The sequence below is a fragment of the Streptopelia decaocto genome (genome assembly GCF_964273445.1).
Source record: "Streptopelia decaocto genome assembly, chromosome: 8".
NCBI classification, from domain to species: Eukaryota; Metazoa; Chordata; class Aves; order Columbiformes; family Columbidae; genus Streptopelia; species Streptopelia decaocto.
The window spans coordinates 5,831,115-5,854,307 of NC_138662.1; the positions used below are offsets into that span (position 1 = coordinate 5,831,115).

A 23,193-nucleotide genomic window follows, 5' to 3' on the forward strand; every position below is an offset into this window, starting at 1 on the left:
AGAGATTTGGAGATCGCCAAGACATGCAACATTCACATTAGGTTTTACAGCTGGTGACTTCTTCAAACCTTGTGTCTCCCTGCCCAACTGGCTTATCAGAGGCACGGAGTGGCCCCCTTGAAACATCTCTTTTTGCTTCCTCTGACATGCCATAATCCTGCTTTGTCAAATAGCAAAGTCAGTTGTGGCTTGTCGTCATCTGAACAGTAAAAACAAAGTAATCAGACCGTGCCTGGACTCCCTAGGGAGAGAGATGCTGAGTCAGTGCCTGCACGTACATGTATTTAAGTGCACAAAGACGACACAAACCATCAAAAAATGAGTGCAATGACAGATGTGCATGGGAGCACATCTGGCCTTATTTGGCTGCTAACTCAGCTGCAACATATCCAGCCGGGGATTCTGCATAGCTGCTTTTAGCCTGTGCACTCAGCAGGGCTGTTTGCACAAAAGGTTAGTGCTAGGAGAGCTCTACACCTGAATCTGCCTGGAAACTGAGTGGAATGGCACTTTTTATCTCCTATTTTATAATATAATCTTCATCCAACAGGAACTTTGAGCAATTCCTCTGAAGTTTTTGTTCAGCAAGTGTCCGCTTGCAGGCCTGGAAAAATTGTCTTAGACCAAATTTATATACAAATACTTTTGGACAGGGTTTTACTAACATAATTCCTCAAATACATGCTCACTCATATGGTGTTTAGGTAGCCTCCTAACAGAAGACAGCTTGTATGAATATTTGAAAGATATTTCTCTATCCAAGTAGTTGTAATGTCTGTCTCTTCTACAAAGCGTTTTAAAAGCATTGTGGGGAAATAACTGGTTTTTTAGGCAGTGAAATACACAGACCCTGGGCAGAACCCATTTCAAAGGTTCATCTCCTCAGCTCTACAGCCTTGAGGTGAGAAATGGGGGTCAGGGAGCAAACTGTCATGAGCCACATGTCTGGGGCTTGCTTGTTTTATTGGAAAGTTTTCAGCAGGCTTCACGTGTTCATTCATTCCCAGCTCAAGAAAATAAAAAGTTTGAAACTTTGAAAATATCAACAAGACGGGAAAAATAGCATCCCACGGGGCTGTAGTTCAGAGGATCTCTCAGGTATATGCAGCTGCTGCGTCAGCCTCCAGTTCCTATATGCATTTATATGAACACACATGTACAGGTACATTAATGTGCAACCTGCCAGAGGTGTGGAGAGACGCAACCCACAACGACCCCCCCTCTGCCGTCAGCCTGGAGCAGACAAAGGCTGAATCCCCCCCCTCCCACCATGATTTCTTTGCCCATTTGCCCTGTGCTGGCAACTCCAGGAGGGCAGGCAGCCCTTTCTCACCCAAACCTGCAGTCTGTCCACATAACACCACTTTTTTGTATTGCTTTCTGACAGCGGTTTTCTTCTTATAATTTCATGGTAGATGGTGCCATTAATTGTCCTAAATTAACATGAAGATCCTGTGGAAATACATGCACCTGTGTTTGCTTCATTGCTATTTTACAGACAAAGCATCCAGGTGGAAAACACACTTCCAGCAGCCTACAATTTGCGAGGAGACGCTAATGCAGGGCTCAGTAATTTATTACTTTGACAGACATTTACAAGTCTACCATAAACAACCCGTTGAGCACAGCCTGGTCTTACAAGGCTTCTGCTTTAAGTAACTTTTTTAAAAAATAAACTTCACTTCTTCCTGGCAGACTGTTTATACTACTTGTAAATACTGTTTTGGTTATAGCAGGACATGTAAATATGTATACTTTCAAGAGAAAAATTAAAACTTCTACACATTTTATTAACTTCTACAACTCGGGTAATGCTTTAATCCTTTAAAGTACACAGGATTATACACTTAGTGGCCTAAGATCCCCAAGAGCCAAAGCTTCAGCTTTAATTAATTGGATTTGTCATCAGTTTTTTAATACCCACATGTAAAATCCCGCAAACATTAAAGAGCTGCTTTAACTGCACAGATTTATGCTGCACGGTCTGCTCTGCCCTGTTCTGGGTGCACAGAGCTGGTCAGCACCCAGGGAAACTCTGAAACGCTTCCCGCATCTCTTCACGACTTGCTGAAGCAGCTAGAGGAAAATCTCATGCTCAGCCTTGTCCCCAGACTTGAGCACCTTGCCCTGTTTCTGTAAGATCCCCCAAGGACAGTCACTGATGGCCACTGCCCATTGCACCAAGCCTGCAGCACCCAGCGCTGCTTACTGCGAGAGCGAACATGCTGTGGAATCGCTTCACCTCAGAGGAAGGTTCTAAATCCACCGCCACAACAGAAGATACCTTTAAGTACAAAAGGACCTAAAAGTTCTAACCCTGGGGCTTCATTCTGATACTTGTCTGTCACTATCACTATTTCTCATTATGAAAACAAGGAAAAAAAGACATTTTCCATAACTGGACTTACTAGATTTGCAAGGATGAAGAAAAAGATGACAAATAATTCTCCAGGCAGCTTTATACTTGCTGCTGCCTTATGTACATTGCACTCTGCAGCCTCTCTGAGAGCTTTGCAGATATCAGCACATTTTATGTGTGAAGTGTTTGGGAGACAAAAGGCAAAGATGATATTTTTCACGGTGCACAGAGCCCTTCAATATCACTTTCACCTCTTAATTAGATCTAATGTGCAAAATGAAAGCAATTCCTTACATAAAGGTGGCACTTACCTTACTGTCCGCAGATGTGATGCCTGGGACTGGGAGCGTGAGGGAAGCATGGCAGCTGCCAACAGAGGATCACCTGTGTTTGAACACAAAGATCCACCTGAGAGGAAATATTCCAATTTATAACCTTGGGGGATGTTTAATGCAGCAAATCAAGATGCAAAGAGAGTTGCAAAAAAAACCAGCTTCCTCTCAGAGTGAGTTTGCTGTGGTACAGAGATACCCAGAAGGTTGTTTGGCTCTTCAGTCGGGAGGAACATGACGCCTGTGCTGCTGGTCTGTCAGCCCTTCTCACTTGATCCAACAGAACCTTGAGGATGTGATGTCAAAGTTGTTGAGGAATGGGTTGAAAGCCCTCCCTTGGCTGCCAGCCTGGCACCTCGCTTCCCAGCAGAGCTGTGTGTGCACAAACCACAGCCCCGCTGCCCCGGGCTGTGGGGGAGCCGTGAGGGGAAGGTGTGAGGCGGGAAGACAGGAGGGGAGGCCGTGAGGGGGCACATAGCGGGGAAGCTGCGGCGGGGAGGTCTGAGAGGAAGCTGTGAGGGGGCACATAGCGGGGAAGCTGCGGCGGGGAGGTCTGAGAGGAAGCTGTGAGGGGGCACATAGCGGGGAAGCTGCGGCGGGAAGGTCTGAGAGGAAGCTGTGAGGGGGCACATAGCGGGGAAGCTGCGGCGGGGAGGTCTGAGAGGAAGCTGTGAGGTGGGGGGCAGCACCCAGAGCACACCCCAGATCTGAGGGGCATCTCTAGGGCACTGTTGTGGTCAGCACAGTTCTGGGTGAGTTCTCCAGGTTTCTGGGATACTCCCTCCGATCAGATCCTCCTCAGCTCCCCCTTGGCAAGGGCACGGTCTGAAGAAATTGCACTGGCACAAACTGTCACCTGGAGGCTTAATGTGTGTGTTTGACAGACTTGATCATAGCTCGCAACACTACAGTGTCCACAGAATAAATGTAAGCCTGAATTGAAATAAGTCACCACAGTGTGCCAAGCTGTGTCCAACAACTTTTTTTATTAAACCATTATAGTAAACACTGTTCAACAGATAGAAATAAAGCAGATAATAAAAATTAACGTGAAGGTTGTAGCCTTTGACATGAGTCTATTCCCTACTTAATGACTTAGAGTAGAAATTAGTTACTTCGGTCTACAGTGACTTTAGTGTAAGGGGCAGAAATTCAGGAAGAAGTTAGAATAACAATCTGTGTGAGGCACATCCAGCTCCGCCGTCAGCCAAAGACGCTCTTGGCCGGCTCCTCTTTTGGTTTCTCAAAGACCGTTTCACCCCCTGTCCGATCCCGGCTGAATATGGAGGGTGCTGCAGAGCCCATTTGTTCTTGGAAAAGAAAACCAGCAGATGCAATCAGTGAAGCGGCACACCAGATTTGGTGAGTAAAACTAGTGCTGCTGAAATACATACATACACATTTGATAAATATTTCATCCATTCATCAACTTGCCAAGTTTTAAGCACAGCGCTCTCATCCCAAGCATGACAGCACCTGTATGTGGTCACTACCATTGACTGGCCCCAGATTGCTGCAAGTGCTTTAGAAACTTGGCAACTACTGTGGTATAGGCTATCATGCTGAAAGGGGTTAAAAATTAATCATTTTCCCTTAGACTCTGCCACTGGTAGTGGAAAAACAAGACAAAACCAGAGCAACAGGGGTATTCAAGAACCCACTCTCTTCTCACTCACCTTCTACCCTTTATCCCCCTGATTTCTAAACACGTGAAATTCATCCCCTTGCCTATGGTCAGGCCTCCAGATCTTCAACTTGGGCAGCCATTGACATTGCCTATGGATCCAGGGCTTTGTTTGAATCTTGATTCAGAAGGCAAAGTTGGGGCTCTCCCTATCGCTTCATCCAGCCAGGGAGAGCGATCCCCCCAGCAGAGCCCCATTGACACCTCTCAGTGCTCTCACGGGGGTGGAGGCAAAGTCCCCACACGGTCAGGCCAGGCTGGCGGCACTGCTGGCTGCTGCTTCACAGGCACATGCTTTCACTTGAAAAATGAAATTAAGTGGATATTTTAACTTTGGAAGACTGCTTAATCGTTTCCATCAAGGAGACTTACCACACTGCTTCATCACTTGGTAGGTTTTGGATTTAATTTCCTGGTTTTTGGAAAGGTTTCCTCTGGCTCCTTTGAGGTCTTCTTCCTTCACAGGGGGACGCTTCTTTTTCACAGGGGCTGGCTAAGAAACACACGTATTTCCCACACATCAGTATGGCATGTTTAGAAGCACAGGGAACAAAAGTGCCTTAACCCAAAGGCTACACATACAGAGCTGCTAATACAGTGTTCCACCTATTTCAATTCTGAGACTGTTCACTCAGCTACTCCAAATCTTTGTGCAGCCATGATTTCACTGCCCTTACCAAAATCTGTTGCTGTTTTGTTCTGAAATTGTGTTTTGTTTGTACAGCCTTTGAAAGAGAGTGGATTGCTGCTTCTTTTAATTATTTTTAGGGTTTTTTTTTCTATCCAGCCCTGCCTGGTCATTCTGCGAACACAGATTGGTAATTTGAGAATCTGTCCAGTACTTGGGAAGGAAAAAAAACTTCATTACTAAATTGTGCTTGTGCCTCAGTCTACTCACGGCTTCTTTGGGATATTGGCCAGAGAGATTCTGAAGTCTAGCTTGATTTAGCTGGAATAAACTTAACACTTGACCTGTAGTTATTGATCTGAAATCTAGGGAACAAAAAGCATCTGAGCAGTCAACAGCCTTGTCTACAAGCATGTATTAAATGCATCTGAAACACTGGACTCAGAACCCAAAGAAGGAGAAGGAAATCTAATATAGAAACAGATGCATCATCAGGTGGTGCACTGCAATGGCCAAGTACTAATCTGTTTACAGTTTATGTTGCTGGAAGAAAATCAGGATAACATTGGTTCATATCAGCCTATCCTACCTTTGAAGTAGCACTTCAAAGTCAGACAAAACGCCAATCACCCTTAACATTCCCTCTTCAGTCTACTGTTTCAAGGACAGATGGCCAAGGTCCCACCAGGCAGACCTTGCAGCAGGGTGCAGGGCCACAGGAGACACAATTAAAAACAATTAGACCCCCACACTCCAGCACAAACAGATTTGCACACTGAACCATCAACAAGAAACTTCTCTGACCGTCGCTACAGACGTAGGGCTTCTGATATCTGGGTTCTGGCTGTGGTGGAGCCCACTTACACATTTCTAGGCACTGCCTGTAAACCTAAAAACTGTTGTGGAGGGAAACAAATCCCTCAAGGCCCAGGAGTGGCTGGAGCGGCGGCTCCCAGGGAGCCTGCAGAGACAGGGCTGCACGCCTGGCTCTGCGCAGGGCGGGCTGGCTGCACTGGAGCCTTCGGCATCTTTCCCGCGGGCTGTAAATTCCCGGGAACGCTCAGAATAGCTCGCTGTCAATCCCATCTGAATGTGTTGTGGGAAACAAAACATTCACGAGACCTCTGGGGAAAACACTCTGCTAGTAGCCAAAGTAAAGAAGGGGAAGGAGTGGTAGCAAAGCCTTCAAAGTTCACAACAGCTTTTGGTAGGTTAGCTGGTTAGCAAACAAACCTACACCCACAGTTTCAGTTGTCCATTTGTAATGAAAACTGGCATGTGATGGGAAGGGTTCCCCATGCCCATGACATGGTGCACAGGCAGCCAGTACAGACCTGTGTTGATTCCAACACAGAAAGGAAAAAACAAACAAAAAACCCCAAGCCAACCAACCAAAAAAACCAACAACCTTGTTTTGTTAACGGGAATACAAAACGTACTAAAGTTCTCCACCCATTATTGGCAAGAGGTAATAACTACCAGGCTTCTTTCCAATGGGACAAGGGACTTCTTGGGGACAGGGTAAGGAAAGGAGGCACTTGAGATGCACCGAGAGACAGCCAGGCTGAGCAGAACCATTCAGTTTCACCCAGTTACATTAACATAAAACACGAAATGCTTTGATTACAGGGGGATTTTCCAGCAGAATAGCTGCTGTGGATTAGTTGGGCCCCAGCTAAAAATCCAAAAAGCTGCACAGAAAGGTTGCTGAGAGCTGCAGAGGTGAGCCCAGCCCCGCCAGCCCCGCTGCTAATTGCTCCCGACACAAACGCATTTGTCCCAGGGTTTGCCAGGAGCCGCTCCCAGCTGGCACAGCAGCGCAGCCTGCGCTTTATCTCCTCCTGTCACAAGTCAAAAAGTGTTGGTTTACAAGACATATGACTGGTTTTTTAATGTCTCTCTTTGGAGTAAAAAAATAAGCCGAACCGAGTTACTCTGTGTGGTCAAAAGATTGTGCTTTCGTACCCTCCCCTTGTTCTCAGTCTCCATCCCACCCACCACATAAAATCCTCACGCTGGGGAGATCTCTGCCAGGCGTGCGTAGCTTGCGTTGAAAACATTTACATGAAAACCCCAACACTTCTGAGCTAATTTTGAGATCACTTTGAAACTCTGATTATTGGGACACACAGTAAAGACAAACCATTAGTTACAAAATGAACATAAAAGTGTGCAATGCAAAATTTCAGTCTCAGATATCGTATCCTAGCAGTCACAATGTTCAGTCATGCTCTGTTTTCCTGCATGTTAATACATTAAGCTTTACACAGCAGTGCAGCCCAGGATAGCCATGTCCTTTCAAAACTACTGCCAACATTTCAAACTGTTGTCTGAGAAAGAAAGTTGGAAAAGCAGAAATCACTCCTGTGAAACATCCCAAACCAGAGCAGTGGAAATGGTTTTTCCCTTCCTACAGACATATTTATAGTAAAACAGAAAATTTAAAAACTAATTAATCACGTAGAGAGCAGCTACTTTCCTTCTTCATCAAATAACCCCTCCTAACAACTTGCTTGTTAAAATATATCAACAAAGCATTCAAGTACTTCAACATAATCAAACAAGTCACACAGAGCCGAAAAGCCAAATTCACTGGTTAAGGAGAGTTAGTTGCCAGTAAGCTATTCCAAGAAAACCAACTAAAACCGTAGCACATCTGTTGGGCACCCAGCCCCAGGGGAGCCATCCGCACACAGATCTGCCCGTACCTGGGACATGACTGCAGCGCTCACTGCCCCGTAATCCCTCCCGCGGTGGTTTCCCGGCTTTGATTAAATCCAGCCCGTGCGCTCTGCAAACGCCTGTTTTTTTCCTTGACTTATATAGAGCATCTAACATGAAGTCATTAGCTGGGTCATTTTCCCAAAGCAGAACCCGGGATGATTCAGGTTGACAGAGGCTGTTGTTGTTGAAGGTTTATTCTTAGCGATGACTCGGGTTTGCAGTATTTACTGTGCCCCGTGCCCGGGGGAGCTGGGGATGGACAGGAGCAGACAGCTGGGGCAGCGACCGCAGGGAACCCCAATCCGCCACAAATTGGCTTCCCGGGGAGTCCACTGGGGCTCTATTTATAACTTTAAAAGGCAACACTTTGTTACAGACACAAAATTGACCCCGAATCCTCTTGATAAGGGGGGCGAGGAGGGAAGAGTGTTTGTGTTTCTTTCCCAGCATAACAAAACATGCCTTCTCTGAAGATTATATAAACCCAACATCCAAAGCACTACACTGTGCCCTAAATTGCTTTTGCACTGGGAGATTTAACAGAAGAGTATTTCATGCATTTTAGTGAGTTAGTAAAATAGGATATGCTTTTCCCCTTACACTTCTATTGCTGAGCTTGCTCTGATGCCAGCTCTTAAACAACTGAGAGAGGAAAATCACTTTCTACTTACAGTGGTATTAGCAAGTTTAATCATTTCACCTGTCGTCTGTATAGGAACAGCTTACTCAGACATGAGTAAGTTCAGTGTTCCCCACTGTACATGCTGACAGTAGCAAAACTTTTTCAAGAACTTTTAACATTTGTTCTCTAAAGAATTTTCTAATTGAATAGAAAAAAAAAAAAAAATCAAACTCTAAGCATAGATTCTATTTCGGTATTACTGGGAGAAGGTTGTTTCCCTTTTATTTTTACATTTTTTTACATTAATTCTTTGCATGATGCAAAAAAAATCACCTTGTGTGACGGCACCCAGCACTTACAAAGAACCGTACCAGCCAGGTATGTAACATGGGAAAGGCAGACGTGTCAGACCTCCTAACACCTTGCACTAGAAAGATCAACCACTGTAGTGGTAGAAATCTGCCTGGCCTATTCTCAGCTCTGCCTGTATTTTACTGACGCTGCACAGAAGCATGGGAAGTAAAACAAAATTGGCATTTATTATGATGAAAACATTACACCAATACCACAGCACCATACGATCAGGACTCTGGGATTTGCTGGCTGTGAACCATCCCCAAGGCCTCCCTGTGCGCATTTTAAGCTGAACTTCTCCCAGGCCCGAGATGTTTTCCTTTGTGTGACTAGTGGGGGAATTATTTGCAGGTTAAGAAGCAGTTTAGATGTTTCATACTTTGTCATTCCTTGCACTCAATTTCTGTTAGACTCATGGCTTAGTAAACTAGAGCAAGCGTTTCTGCAGAACAGCAGTATCTTTTAGTAGGTTAACAATGCAGAAGGAAAAAAACAATCAACTTCAGGAAAAAAATATATTTTTTTTCTATTGTACAAAGTAACACCTCCCCTTCTCTATTAAGATGTTGCTATACAGTCCCATAGTCGTCAGTATTCTGACACTATCTATTACAACAGGAAAATAACATTCTGCATATTTGAAGCAAGTACTTAGAATTCAAGACACTGAACTATTTTTTCCCTTCAGCTTTCAGAATGGCTTCATTTAACTGATACTACATATTCCTCACTGAAAAGCAACAGTTTTGCTTTCATGGCAATTTAATTTATACAAAATCATTATACAAACAAAATTAAAACACCTTCAGCTTGCATGCCATTCAGGGGTATGAGATGAGGCACCTGCACAGGTAGGCAGCAAACCCTGAAGTTTCTAAGACATCCCCCATCACCTGGGCAATTCTGTGCCCTTTGATGATACATTTCCTAAACCAACACTGAACAACCATTTCCTCTTATAGATCATGGGCTTATTTTTCCTTAAAAAAACCCAACCTAAATCTATAGTTACATTTCAGAGTAGGAATCCTGTTCACCTGGTTGAATTCCTGAGATCCGCAGTTCTGAAGCTGAACTCCAGTAGCAAAACCTGCGTCCCACAACAGCACATTATGAACACTGAAACATGCACGCTTCCAAGCAGAACAAGTATCAGACAAGTGTACAAATCTGTAATAAGTCAAACTTTATTGTAAACCGTTATACAATGTAATTACATCAGATACTCTTAGAAGTTTAAGGTAACACCACTGATTAAACAATATGGTGAGGTACTGAGGCCTGAGCAATAGGCCCTGAACCATAGTTGACCTCTAGATGAACCTTCCAATCAAATGTTATATGAGTATCTAACCATTAGTGAAATCTGTATGGTCATTAGCGAAAGATGTAGCTTAGATAAAATATAATCATTAGGGAAGATGAAACGTCATAAGAAAATATTTATGTTTCCTTGTTTACACCAAGAAACCAGGTATCAGGCCTTGTTTAGAAACACGTAGTCAAAGCCAAATATGACCATGGGAATCATCCTCAGAAGTTGTCAAAGGCAGAGATCAATTAGTGGAACAGGAGCTTCTCAGATGCGCCCAGGATCTTGGCCAGATCTGGAACGTGCTCGGGTTCCAATCCTACCAGCTGTTTCTGTGCATTTTGATACACGGACCTGTTTGTTAACCTGTATAAAGGCAGGACCCTCTCACAGCGACGATGGAGACCTCACCTACCAGTGGACACACTGCGTAGAAGCTCCCAGTTGCCGGGAAAGGTTCTCCGATCCTTCGCTGTGACAGGGGCTCCCCAGCTGAAGCACAGATCTGGATGATGGGAAAGTATCAGGGCAATTGGGGATGTATCTTAATCGCTATACTTAATTCCATGTAGTAAGGATTAGGTGCATTGCCTTGCTCCCTTTCTTTTCGCTGCTTTAAACTTAAGGAAAAGTTTATGATTTGAACCTGTTGTCTGTGTCCTTTGTGCTGACCCCCATCCACTGGCAAAACACATGGTCCAAATAGAGGGCAGCAGAATTCAGCTGCTGGTTTTGCTCACATAGGCTATACTTTGAATTTACTTACAAACCCAACATTCCCTTTGAGATGGACACTCATGCAAGACAAAAACACCTACAAAAGAGTCCCTTTTTTAAAGATACTGCAGTTTTACTTTGTAAAACCATAGCAGGCATTTTCAGTAACTGAACTGGAAACTTCACCTAGAAAAGTTTGCAGGCCTATGCTGTAGATCTACTCTGACTCGATGTGGCTGAATTGATTCACTTCCGTTACTGGCTTCTCCTGTAGAAAGCACAGCAAAGTTGCAAACACGGGTTAGTCAAGCACAGTGGCAGAAGTTCCTTGCGAGGCTCAGCCCCGAGCGGAGCACGAGCGCCCGACCGCCCCACCGGGCACAGCTGGACCCGAGCACGCGCCCGGGAAGGGATTGCTTTGCATTGCTCTAATTTGCAACTCAATTTCTGAGTTTTCCCTGAAGAAAAGCTATAGGACATTTTAGTTAGCAACATTAACATACAGCATTTACTTACTTAAAGTAAGACAGGGAGACCTGAACATAATAAAGCCAGAACTTGAAACCCACATATTAGACAACACCAGTGTTTTAAATTTATGCAGATGTGTTACAGGTCAGATACTAGAAACAGTTAATACATTTAGGTTGACCATTTGTGGTAAATTCGATCTCCACCAGTACTTCTGTGTCTCTTCTGTAAGTTACAATTTTTTTCTCTTACTTTGGCATATACTACATAGCTTATTTCCATTAGACAGAATCACACTTTTTAAAGCACAGCCCAAATTAAACCTTTGCTATGAGTTGTCCTGAGGTACATTTACCAGGCATAAATTTAGAGAGGCAATTTGAGGATAATGCAAAAGACATCATGTCGTAATATTATTACTGAATCAACTCTTTAGGAAAAATTTATTATTTCAGGTTGTACTGCCAATACATTTCAATGAACAGTAAGACATAGTGAAGCACCAGGCACATCTTTCTCACACACACAAGCTCGTCAGACAAGAGCACTTGTCCTATTGTACCTACTGCAAGAATTCCAACTTTCATCTTACAAAAACTGTCAATTCTATATTTTCCACCTCTTTCGCATGATAACAAAGAATTAATAAAAAAAAAATCCACAGTTTTTATTATTTAGCTAAGGTTGTGAATAAAATTTTTAACTTAGCAGAGAAAGAGCTGTTTTTTCCCTCCTGAAGACATGTTCCTCCTGTTACTACTGTGGTATTTAAAACAGTTCTGTCTCTTTGGCTTGTAGTGCTTTACTACATCATCTTGCTAGGCCTATCAAACTCTCAAACCAAGTGACATTTAAGCACTTAAGACAGGAAAAAACAGGCATTCATATACTTTTGCTATAACCATCTTCGAGAAACTGCTCCATAGCACTTTACACTGTTTGGTACTTGGTCAATAAATTTGAGGTCTGCTCAAAATGATTTTTTTTTATATGATTAAGGCCATAATTTTATATTGACACTTCACAGACTAAACATGAGATGAGAAATAATTTTGATAATTTTGGTAACTGGAGAAGAGGTGAGAACAGGAAAATAAAATGCAAGCTCGTATAGTTAAATTTGTGTGCGCTGTTCAGTTATCTCTGATGGGTGAAGAGGACAGTGATGGCTGTGCAGTGGTACATAGCACATGTTCAATAGCTTTATTTCACTATCTGAAATAGAACAAATCCTATGCTAAAAAAAATAAATGCTGACACTTGTGACAAGAGCCAGTCCTAGCTCTTAAACCCCTTTGGAAGAGTGACCTGTATGAGACTGTTCCGCTGATGAAAATGAATTCCTGGAAGTGCTGTGCTTTTGGTGATATGCGCCCGCCCAGTGGTAAATAGTTCAGATGTAAGTCACACAATCAATGAAAAAAACAAAAAAAGACCCAACAAACAAAACCCCTGAACCAGAGGCAACAGTGATCAGGGGCATTTCCCCACCCTCCCACCTCCCACTTCAGTTAAGCTTCTGTTGTCATTAGTTTCTAGATTTAGTCTAAAAGAAACACTAGTACTTATTGCAGTTATTGTATTTCAGTGCACAGTAACAGGTCAGTGGCTCAACTAAACTCGGAAACGTTCGGTTTGGTAAAATGTCCCTCCTAGCCGGCTGGACTCGCTGAAGTGGACCTGAAGTCTCGGAACATTGTGTTCACCTCGGCAGCCAAGCAGTGAAAAGGAATGCTGGAATAGCAAAAACAAGTACGGGAGTGCACAGTTCAGCATTTACTAAGGCCCAAGAACCCCATTTAAGCGGTCTGGATAATAAATCGCATTAAGACCTAGTAAATCTATAAAAAATGTAAAAAATCTTAAAAAGTTCTGAGCAGTTTTCCAATGAAACTGTTTGATTTAAGGCTTGGAACATTTCTGATGTCCAGATGCTACAACAGATTTGCAACTAAGGTCTGTTGTCACCTTTTTGACACATGGCCTTGCCCTGCACAAGGTTTGCTAAGCAAGGAAAGCTGTCAGAAACAATCATCTAGAAACTATGCAAAGCAAAAGGATGTCACTGAAAACATGTCTGCTAGGTTTCAGATCCGCACACGTCAATTATCAGAAGACAGACACCGAAAAAATCACAAAAAATAAGTAGTAGCAACTATATTATACCTTTTTTTTACTACTATTAAAGGATAATCGGACTTTATGGAAATTAAAAAGAAGAAACCTTCTTTTTTAAAGCGCATTAAATAGAAGATTGCTCTCCAACAAAAACAAGGGACAGAATTATTTGCAACATTATAGCACAACTGCTTCAATCAGATCACAGTCCTGTACTGGAGGCCCAAAACAAAAAGTATAAGAAGAGTTCCATCTCTTTTGGGTCATTTGAGAGGTACACACCAGAGACTTGCAGAAACAGAAATAGTCATCCATCTTTCACAAATACCTAACGCAACAGATTCTTGTTATACACTAAAGTGCACGTTTGTCAAATATGCAAACACCACCTCCTATTAAAAAGGTATTTTCAAATTATGTGGTCAAAAGCACACTTAGGACTGCGTTTTTAGTGATATTTGGTGACTTCAGCAGTGACAGAGCTTTTCCCTTTGCGATCCCTTAAACCAGGACACAAGGATACATAAGATTTTCACTACAAATCTTTTGACCTGTTCTGCAGAAAAAAGGGAACTGCACCCTTTTCTCTGACAAAGAGAATCTTTAAATACAACTGTATGAAAATATAACTTAAATATAAAATAGTCAAATAGATTTGAGGAGACTTGGAAAAACAAACAAACATACATCTTTGTTCCACCTATTAGTTCCATAGGTACCCAGTAGCAAGTAAACATTTGTACTTAAAAAAATAAATGTTAAGTTACAGCTTGTAACCATAAACTATTCTGCTCTAGGAATTACGCTGCAAAAGCCAGTTTTAGTAATAAAAACCACTCCTTTAACTTAGTTGATTCTGATGCCTTTTTGAGAACATCTTAAACTGTATCATCAGTAACCACAAGTGAAAGATTGCCCTGTTTTCTATGATCTTCTCTGAAACATCAGATACAAATCCTCTTAGCGACCAGGCCTTACGGACGCTGTGCTCTTCCCACAGGATGAAAAGACATTCTTGCATAATTGGTCAGTGTGTCTGTAGTGCAACTGAACTGGAAGTCTTCCAACTGTTTGCATTCTGTTGGCAGACCTTGCTTTTAAGTCAGTTGTATGAAAAGGGAGATGCAATTGCAACATTAAAACCCACTGACTGAAGTTTTTGCGACGAAACCTGCAAATACACAGGTCAGGAATGTGTCATACAGGCAGACCAAAGCGATGCTTCTTTTTCTTAATGGGCTTTAAGTTGGTCAGTCTACGCAGGTCCTCTTCAGTGTCTGATTCCTCCATCTCATCATCTGCTGAAATAAGGATCTAAAAACAAATTACAGCTTCTCAGTATCATGCATCAAAGCCACATTCTTTCTTCATTGTACTTTTAACCTTCTACATTTTTAAGTTTGCAAAGCACCTTATTACTTGCTTAACAAAGAGCTTACAGAACACAATTCAGATTTATCGCCAGCACTAAACAATGTCACACATCCTGTCTGGAACCTCCAGTAAATTTTGAAGAAGGATGCGTGTGTATTAATCTCTACTACAATCACTGACTCTAAACCCAAAGAAGTCATTCCGGCACCTCCAGAACAGTGGGAGCAGCTTCCTGCTAAAATGAGAGAGAATATATAAGCTCTCTATCCACACTGGTAATGTGGCAGTCACTTTGTTAAAGAAAACCCCATATAAATAGTACTGCCTCTAATGCAGAAGGTACATTAACCAACTAAAGCTGGAACAACTCACCTTCAAAGAGACCACCCAGCCTCCAACTGAACTGAAAACTACCTGCTTAATATGATTTAGAATAAAATCATGCTAAGGCAAGGATGTAGACGCTTCTCCAAAATCAGGCCAGCTGCCTCCACCAGCTTCCTCTCACTTTAAGCTATTAAACTCTATTTGAATTACTATTGTCTATTAGCTTTGTATTCCGTGTGGGTTTTTCTAGTAGCATTTGTAACACGGTTCACCTGTGATACTTAAATATATTCTTATGTCTTCCTGCCCATCTTGAAGGGAATTAACCACCATGAGTAGTGCAACAATGCCATTTTTCTTAACTAGTTTTCAACCGCAAATGCCAGGAACTACTGTTAGAGGTACACACAGAAAAATCAAAACTAAGTTGACAGTGTTACAATGAAATCAATGGCATGAGGGCTAGACTGGATTGATATTGTATTAATTGCAATAATTAACTCTACATACTTCTGACTCTGACTCTTCATGTGATGCTGCTCTCCTGTATCGGACTTTACTTCCATTTCTGGAATCTTGACCTGCTTCCTTTTCTTCAAGTTTAGCTTTTGTCTTCCCTTTCTTCATAAGGAAATTATCTACTACCCAGAACATTAATGCCTGTTAAACAGAAAGGAGAAGTGACAGTTCAGTTTTCCTCAGAGTACCATATGTTCATTTGGTCAGTATTTGGACAGAATTAAGAAAACTTGACAATCATTCTGCAGTGGCCAAACAGGAAAAATCTGGTATACATACAGTCACATGGCTTACTACACATTGCATGAATGCTCTAGAACATAGCTACTTTATTCCTCTGTAGAAGAAAATAAGAGAAGTAGCTGCTATTCAGAGTGATCATATATTAACTTCTCATGTAGAAACACAAAAAGTTTAGGTAGACATCTTAGAGCAGCAGACCTCTTGTTCTCAAAGGATAAAATCCATACTTGAACAAATTAATGAAAGAAAAAAAAATTCACCAGCAGTAATTAACTGCAAGGACACCCACCACCTCTGGCTCTGGGCCCTAAATCCCCGAAATGTGGCAAGAGCACGCTTTGGGAGGGATGACTGGGCACCTGCCCTTTTCCTCTGCTCTGTCACAGGCAGCCTCTGTTAGCTACGGTCAGACACAAGATACTCCACAGCACAGCTATCCTTAGACCAACTGTTTCCTAAAGCCAATTGAATGGTAATTTTATAATCTCTATGTCAGTAGTTCAGTATTACATTCAAGCTACTGAAGTCATCAGGCCAAAGATGTCTCTGAGGCATCTCTGCACCTCTCCTGAGCCTGGTTACTTAGCTCAATACGGATTTCAGCTTTGTAAAATCTGCATATCCAGACATTTTATCCATTCTTTAATACCCTTCCTCTTTAAAAATTAACTTAAGCACCAAGGTACGCTGTACTTTAAGGACTAGCATTAATTAATTAACACATGGCAGAAAGATATCCAAGTGAACATCTCACAGAAGCATGCAAGTTGTACTAACATTAACAAAGAAGGGAACTATCAGCATGACGATAGCCAGCTCCAGCTGGGGGTTCTCTATGGGATTCAATAAAGCTACCTGCAAAAAGAAAAGGATTAAGTTCAGATCATGGCAGCATGTGCACATAACTGGATTAGTAAGAGCCATTGTTCACATACGAGCTAATGCTACAGAATTAATTCATACATACAAAAAAAGGACAGCTTCGTAGAAAAGGAAAGTACTTAGGACAGCTTATAAATTACCACAGATAAGTAAGTGGGGCTGGCCAGAAACTTCTCCCTGTCATTTTTGTTTATACAAGTCTGAAGAGCTGCGTTAGAATCATCTTGAACATGGAGCTGCATGCTCCACAGGAACATGTTTTAAGTTCCATCTTTGGGAAATTTAAACAGAACAGTTTTACAAAGCACACAGTAAGGAGAAGACAGTTCCCAAAGCAGTCCAGAGCATACAATAGGGACTAACTGGTTTTAATGGGCTATAACAGCGTGCACCACTACTTTGAATATTATGTTGCACAGATTCTAGCAAAATAAATATTTATCCAGTCATCAGCAATGCCTTCACTAATCCATTGCAAATTTCTGAAATTCTACAGTTTAGATCTATCAGAGCAAAGAAAATTCTTTAGAATATCACAAGAAGCTATACAAAATAGCTGTAAGTAAGGGTTAAAGAATCAAGAGAAGGAAGAACTGCTTAGTAGCTCCAAGAGCACTCAGACAAGGAGACAGAATTTTATATATTGCAGTATACAGAAAACCTCCAAAATATGATAGGACAGTCCTGGCAATGGATGCCAGAAAGACTAACTAGCAGTATCCTAATTTTACTAAAAGATCATACTACCACCACAGAGTTAAACAGCATTGACTGTAGACAGTTATGATGCTTGAGCCAAACCAATAAACCCAAGTCTATTGCTTTACAGCTTTCACCTGAAATTCATTTGTCTGTAATGCTGTAAAAACACAAACCTCTTTCCACTGAGGTATAAGCAGCACTATAATGATGATGGTTTTCTCAAATGTCATAATCATTATGTACAGAGCACACTGGCCCATCCAAGCACTGCACTGCACGGGGTCACCTGCAAGAAAGAAGGAGGTTCAATATATGCACAGGGTTGATTTTACTTTACTGTAAACATGTTAGAAAAGCAGTATTAGAGAAGGCAGGGCAGCTATATCCTCTTGAAGTGCCTTCTCCAATTTCCTTAGTGCTGTTCCTTCCCACCTCCCTCAGCCTCCCCCCAGCTTCCAAAATGTTATCAGTTAGAAACTGGATATGACAGGACTTTATCAGATTCAGCAGTACCTGGTTATACACTGTTTTACATAATCTGATGAAATCAAGACAGATGCAGTTGCATTACATTTGTTCCTCATCAAACTGTTATTCTTGACCCTCTATCATGAAGTAGCAAGTTTCTTAAGAGGGAAAACTTAAGGGAAGCATACCTGGGGAAAAACAACTTTCCCTTCACTCTAAGCAGAAACACGATGGCTTCTGCCATTCTCCCTACGTTACCTTAAACATATTTTTCATCTCTACAAAATTAATTACCATAAGTAACCAATCATAACTGAAGCAACGGCTGCTATGAGTCGCTATGAAAAATTTAATTGGATGAGAGATTAAGATAACATTTTAGTTTCAAACTGAATAGGTTTGAAATTCTGCTGCACCTCACTGTGGCAGAGGGAAAAGCTGAGTGCATTAAGTTATCTGTCACGACAGAATGAAGACCACAAATATTTCAACATGAAAACTCACGTAGACTATTATACTATATGAAAGCAAGGAGAGAAAAAAGAAAAAACAAAAATAAAACCAGAAAAAGAGGCCTGGTATGCCTAACAAGCTTTGAAGGCGAGCTTAACGCAGCACTTCCCTGGAAACCCAAAGGACGCTTTGGAGTGGGTGTTAGATCAGTCTTCGCAATCGTCTTCTGCAACATCTTCAACGGCAGCTTAAAACTTTAAGACTGGGGATGAATAATGGGCAATGGAAATTCAGATGCCTTTATCTATTTGTAATGCATAATGGATAGTTGCTACTTCCTTTTCTGGAACACTTCTGAAAGGTTTTCAGTATTAATACTTAGTAATAGTCTTGAGACTTACTGTTTGCTGTTTAAATGGTACAAAGATAAACTGATAACTCACATGGGAGTCTAATCCAAAGAAAGATTCCTAAACAAGTTTTACAGTAAGAGACAGTGATTAACGCTCAATAGTTCAAGAGGAAAATAGTTAAAATGCTCAAGTTTTACAATTACATGCTGCAGTTTACAGCTTCTGTTGTAAAAACAAGAGTTAAATTAGAAAGAGGAAACACCAGTATTTCAAAGCTGAACAACCATGATTTTTCTGAAGATACAAGGCCTGAATTACATTTGAGAATTAAATTTTATCAATTAATTTCTATACTCCACATTTTTATTAGCATTCTCTAGTTTTCTTCATTAACTACCAAATATGAAAAAAAATTATCTAGCCTTAGCTACAGACTTACCATCGAAACTTTACCCGTTTATTCTAAGCCCTTTTCCAATCTATATTTAATTCCTAAAAGCAAAGACAGCTAAAGCAGTTTTGCATCTATTCCAACTCTGTCACATGAGATTTTTTTATGTCCAAAAGATGTGAAACTCTCTATTCAGAGTGTTTTGCACATCACCAATGAACGTTTTGTTCCACTATGATTTTGCGGGTAGGGGCACTGTGGTGTGTGGTGTTTTTTGTTTTGTTTTTGTACTGAAATTAGCTGTATATATTACATTCTACTTGAGGACTTCTGTGTGCATTACTGCATCTACAACATTATCTCTCAGCTCCTATTACAAGCGGGAGAACAGGCATGCTGTCTACGTTAAACTCACCAGGTCTTTTGGCAGTCTCCCAATAGCACCCCTGTAGAAAAACTGGGGAGATATAGACTGGATGGGTGGACATACAATTCTGACAAAAAGCAAAAAGCTTTCACTGGTTAAGCACCGTTGTTCAAAGGGGTTCTTAAATCCCAGACCATGGATAAATTAAAACTGGACTGGACTATGTCCTGAACAACTCGCCTTAGCTTTGAAGTTAACCCTGCTCTGAGCAAGAGGTTGGATAATCTGACCTCTGGAGATCCTTTCCAACCAATTTTTTTTCTATGATTTTATAAAATACGCAATTGAAATGAAAAAACTGTAAGTTAAGAATATCACCACATCCAGGAGGTGTTCTCAAGAATATCTGGGACATTTGTATGTTCAAAGATTCAGTACACAAACTCAAATTAGAACTTTGAAGCCATAAAGCTCTAATTTAATTTCTAAAGTCTGACAGTCTCTCTTGAATTCTGATTTTATGCTTGTCATGTATAAATTACAGTCTAGAATAAGCTACCAAATCAGTAGAAATCTTGTTACTGCAAGAAAAGTGCAGACTAAAACTGAAAAATTTGAACCCTCAGCAGTGAAAACTGGGGCAACATTTTTTGGAAAATGCTGGGCAGTGAAAAAGTAGCGTATACTGGTGTGCACTACTGTCAGCAGCCACTTAGTAAAAGTACATTTATAGACAGCTCTTGAACAAAATACCTGTGGTTCCTCTACCCTGTAGCTTCTCACTAGTCTTCAAATCCTGAGAAATTTTCTTAAGAAAATGGCAACTTAAAGAACTAATAAAAAAAAATTTTAAAAAGCGTTAAAGTGCTATCAACCCTATATGGCACTGAGTAGGTTGCTCTGTAACTTGCAAACAAAGAGCCAGCGGGAAAAGATGCATCAAATACAATTTCTAAGCTTTGCAGAGACAAGCAAAAAGACCACAGCACAATTTAGTTGCCAATAAAGTTCATTGTCACCAAGAGGGATTTAGTCACCTGTTTTCTCCTTGCAGTAGCTAAAGTAGCCTAAGATAAGAAGGGAAGGAGAATGCAGGGAACATTCTTTTTATTACAGATCATGACTGCTTTTCTCCTCTTTAAATACTCAAATATACTAACAGATTCTGCACTTGTATTAAAATCCAGCTCCTGATGCAATGAATCTGAAAATACAACATGGGAAATATGAAGACAAATCTAATATACTAAAAAATTCTGACAAAAAAGACACCGTTGAGGGAGCCTCCTGCTACTTTGTTCGTAAATTGTGTGCAGTTCTGTTTTGCTGTACACACAGCAACCATTTACGAATGCTGATATTTTGGTAACCATTCCTTCCTTGAGGCATTTATGCTTAAAAACTATCCTCCATATAAAGAAGAGGCTTTTAAAACCAGCAGGACACTGCTATTTTTGTGACAGCTTCACGTAATGAATCACCAGGGATCAAGTAATAGAGCTAAGAAGGGAAATGAGCTCACAGTGAGAATTAACTTGAGACAAATGACTATTTAGACTCTAGAAACACAAACAACATCGCTCAGTCACTAGAAGAGACTTGGGTTTTCTGGAGGGTGATTCTCCTTTGTTTTGCCACACTTGCCAACACACTGAACTCACACTGCTCTCCCAGCTGAGGACTGGACTTTACTACTTCAGACAAAATGCCACAAGTCTCCTATTCCTTTCAAGGAGCAGATCCCTCACCCCCATGTTTGCTAACCATCCACATTCAACTTCAAAATAATAAGTCTAAACACACTTGCCACCCCACAGGACTACATTTTAGTCCGCCCTTCTACCTTACTCAATTTAATTATTTTAAAGAACCTTATGAAAAACAAAACAAGAGTTTTTTGAGGCCCAAGTTAAAAATTTTAAATAAAATGGTGATATGAGGGCTCTAACTTCAGAAACAAGAGTAACACTTAACAGAAGAGGGCAGCAAACAATCCAATGCAAATTGTCCTTTTTAGACAGATATCTTACATAGGGTCTAACCCTACTGCACAGCCGTTACTAATATTTTTCCACTGCTATCCTGTTCTCTTTATACCACAAGTCTCTCCCACATGATCAATGGAAACATGGATTTACAATATGCTTTTTGGTAGTCCTTATGATAGCTTGATTAAAAAAAAAAAATCACACACCACCACCGCACTAAGGTCAGCACATGAACGTAGATACAGACAAGTCAGTCACTATTAAAATGATCTGATATTGAACAGAACAACTAAATAAGGAGGGCTTAGATAACTTCATACATTGCTTATACACACACAGAAAGAATACTTGATAAACAAGTGTAGGCATTTCACATCTCCTAACTCAAAAGGACAATAATGGATCAGTTGCAGAGAACCTCTGCAGCAGAACACAAGTAACAAGTCCATCTGCAGATTTTTAAGAGCTTACTTACTGCCATCATTGATGCCTCATAGCTAACTAAAAACAAAACCAGGTTAATTTTGGAAGTCAGTAAGAGATAGAGAGAAATTTCAGGAGAGTGAATATATTCCCTTCATCTTCCCATCCACGCAGACCCCCTTATTGTTAGGAGGACATTAAAATGGGAGAGGAGAACAGACTACACAAGAAAAAACATAGAATGATATTAGGCAGAAGTAAAACCTAGTAGTTGATGTGATTGCAAGTACCTACCAATAATTGTAACAGATACACCAAGTTTTTTGCTGTGGGTGGAAAGACAATTTGATATGGGCTGAAAACTGTTCAACCACCTTTAAAAGGGACTTTGGGCAACAGGTCCCAGAGCTCAGTCAGATGGAGGAGCTCGGTGATATCTGAGCTCTTTCCTTACCCTGTTCCCTTCCCCGGGCACTGGTTCTTACCTAATCCCTCAGAGACCCAAGTCTGGGGACTGATCTGGAGGAACTATTTACTTTGCTACATATGGTGAATTTTCTGATGGTTTAGCTCTCTGAATCAGTTCCCTGAAGAGTCAGATGTGCAGCAGTCCAAGGAGAGGAGTGGAAATATTGGACTGCAGCATGTGGGACGAAACAGATAAACAGGGTTGTGGCAGTGCTGATTTAAACAGCTTAAATGGTCACAAACTGTACCCCACAAGGCACAGATCTAACAGAAAACACCCTAATGGTACAGGCAGTTATTTCTCCTAGGATAGATGCTTGTCATCATCTCTATTTTAAACCTCTGACGTAGCAAACAGCAAGTAATGCTACTTGATTTAATTGTAAACTTCCCAAGCTTTTAAAGTACTTGAACTTGGCAAGGCCTTTTATTTATTCTCAATTCTGTCAGCCACTGAGGATCATTAAAAATGAAGAAATCTACAAAATAAAAAAAACCCCAAATGATAATTATGAAACTGCTATGACAGCTTTTGCTTTGTTAGGCAAACACTATTTTGACTTTTTGTTTTCAAATCATAGGGGTTTTTGTCTGTTTTTCTCTCTGATGAAGATCCATAGCTCTCTTGTGAGGTGACTTCTCCCTCTCATTCCTATCTTGAGGAGATACAGATGTAATTTTTAGCATCAGTACAGAATCCCAGACAGACAGACAGACAAAGCAATCTGAAAACAACAAGCTGAACAGAATTAAGTGTTCATGTTGAGTATATATGAATCTCATCTACATCTGCAAATCCACAATTTCTGCAGGTCAGTGGACTTCTGTGGCTAACATAATGGATGATAAAACCCACAACTTCACATGACAGTGATTTTTCTAGTCTATCCCTTAGCCTGCAAGAAAGACGCTCA

At 41.2% G+C, this 23,193-nt stretch overlaps 2 protein-coding genes across 3 annotated transcripts in view; both read right to left on the reverse strand.

Annotated features, from left to right (window-relative positions):
* Positions 1-3,658: 3,658 nt before the first annotated feature.
* Positions 3,659-7,869, reverse strand: MUSTN1 (musculoskeletal, embryonic nuclear protein 1). The gene is made up of 3 exons (XM_082060204.1): positions 7,712-7,869; positions 4,748-4,868; positions 3,659-4,001 (listed from the first exon to the last, which is right to left on the reverse strand). The coding sequence occupies exons 1-3, from the start codon at positions 7,718-7,720 to the stop codon at positions 3,895-3,897; spliced, it is 237 nt and encodes a 78-aa protein (XP_081916330.1). The 5' UTR covers positions 7,721-7,869; the 3' UTR covers positions 3,659-3,894.
* A 1,997-nt stretch (positions 7,870-9,866) lies between these two features.
* Positions 9,867-23,193, reverse strand: part of LOC309443348 (store-operated calcium entry regulator STIMATE-like) — a 37,673-nt gene continuing 24,346 nt past the window's right edge. The window contains exons 5-8 of one of the 2 annotated variants that reach the window (XM_082060202.1): positions 17,542-17,654; positions 16,562-16,639; positions 15,533-15,682; positions 9,867-14,635 (exon numbers count right to left, since the gene is read on the reverse strand). In XM_082060202.1, coding sequence (XP_081916328.1) covers positions 14,519-14,635; positions 15,533-15,682; positions 16,562-16,639; positions 17,542-17,654 — 458 coding nt within the window. In that variant the 3' untranslated portion in view covers positions 9,867-14,518. The remainder of the gene's footprint in view (positions 14,636-15,532; positions 15,683-16,561; positions 16,640-17,541; positions 17,655-23,193) is intronic. The other variant, XM_082060203.1, reaches the window with a different exon arrangement.

Coding starts and splice junctions, on each gene's coding strand:
- MUSTN1 (XM_082060204.1), bottom strand. Junction 4,002..4,747: donor CCAAGTGATGAAGCAGTGTG/GTAAGTCTCCTT, acceptor TTCTTTTCCAAG/AACAAATGGGCTCTGCAGCA.